This window comes from Limulus polyphemus, unplaced genomic scaffold (assembly GCF_000517525.1).
Source record: "Limulus polyphemus unplaced genomic scaffold, Limulus_polyphemus-2.1.2 Scaffold4509, whole genome shotgun sequence".
In the NCBI taxonomy this organism is placed as follows: Eukaryota; Metazoa; Arthropoda; class Merostomata; order Xiphosura; family Limulidae; genus Limulus; species Limulus polyphemus.
The window spans coordinates 13,912-14,934 of record NW_013670119.1 but is presented as its reverse complement, the minus strand read 5'-3'; the positions used below and the strand labels follow the sequence as shown (position 1 = coordinate 14,934).

At 28.3% G+C, this 1,023-nt stretch overlaps 1 protein-coding gene across 1 annotated transcript in view; it reads right to left on the bottom strand.

Moving 5' to 3' along the window:
* The window catches only part of LOC106471272 (fasciclin-2-like), a 29,132-nt gene that overhangs the window by 18,939 nt on the left and 9,170 nt on the right, over positions 1-1,023 (bottom strand). Inside the window, exon 4 of the mRNA XM_022399882.1 lies at positions 306-504. Within this exon, the coding sequence (XP_022255590.1) occupies positions 306-504 (199 nt within the window). The remainder of the gene's footprint in view (positions 1-305; positions 505-1,023) is intronic.

The following is a 1,023-nucleotide window of genomic DNA, read 5'->3' as shown; positions in this document are numbered from 1 at the left end:
ATTAATCTTCCAAAAACAAAATATTTCATATAATTTAGAAACTTTATAAATAACATTGTACTGAATATCAGGGAATTTCAAATATTGGTAATATGCTACGTTAACTGCTTTAAATGAGCTTTTGAAACAAGCTATAATCCAAACCTCCAAAAAGTTGAACTTGAATATATTTAAAGTTGTGTAACTACTCTTGAGGATATATATACATATACACACACACACACACACAATTAAAAACTACTATTTCAAAGTACTAACTGATGCATTGTATTTTAATAACTGTTAATGTCTTTATGAATTCTTACCTTGAGCAGTTTGAAATATCATCATTTCATGCTTACTGAATCCAATCTCATTCTTGGCTCTCAGTTCCACCTTGTAGTTGGAATTGGGTTCTAATCCTGTTATTGTATAATGACCATTTTGCCAGTCTTTTTCAATGTTAATGACTTTGTCACTACCTAACTGCTTCCACTGGTTTTCTTCATCAACTGTTTTGTCAACCTTAAAACATGCAAATAATTGGTTCAAATACAAAAGTATCTAATATACATAGAAAAACTATAGATAAAAATGTTACTTTTACAAAATAAAGAGATCCTTGTGCAAAATGTCTTAAATATAAGTCTACATGTTAAATGGTTTCATTGAAGTCAAATTATAAATATTCTATCCAAAGTCATGAAGCCATAAAATAAACAAAATTATATGATTTTACTTTTCCCATATACTTGTACTATAATAAATATACTTAATAGTTTTAATCAGTTTTTCAAAGTTTGATAAGAGTGAACGGTTAAAACCATATCTAGAAATGAAGAAAAATACAATTGCAGTACATGTATTTTATTCATATCTGAGGTTTCAGTAGAAGTCAAAGTTTCTCAGCATCACAGAACAAGTACTGTGATGTTACAGATGATGTCGTCTAATTCATACAGTACTTGTACCAGTGAAACTGTGAACGTTGAAGATGGAAAACATTGTCTATTCTTAGTCGTATATGTTATTTGTTTGATTTTT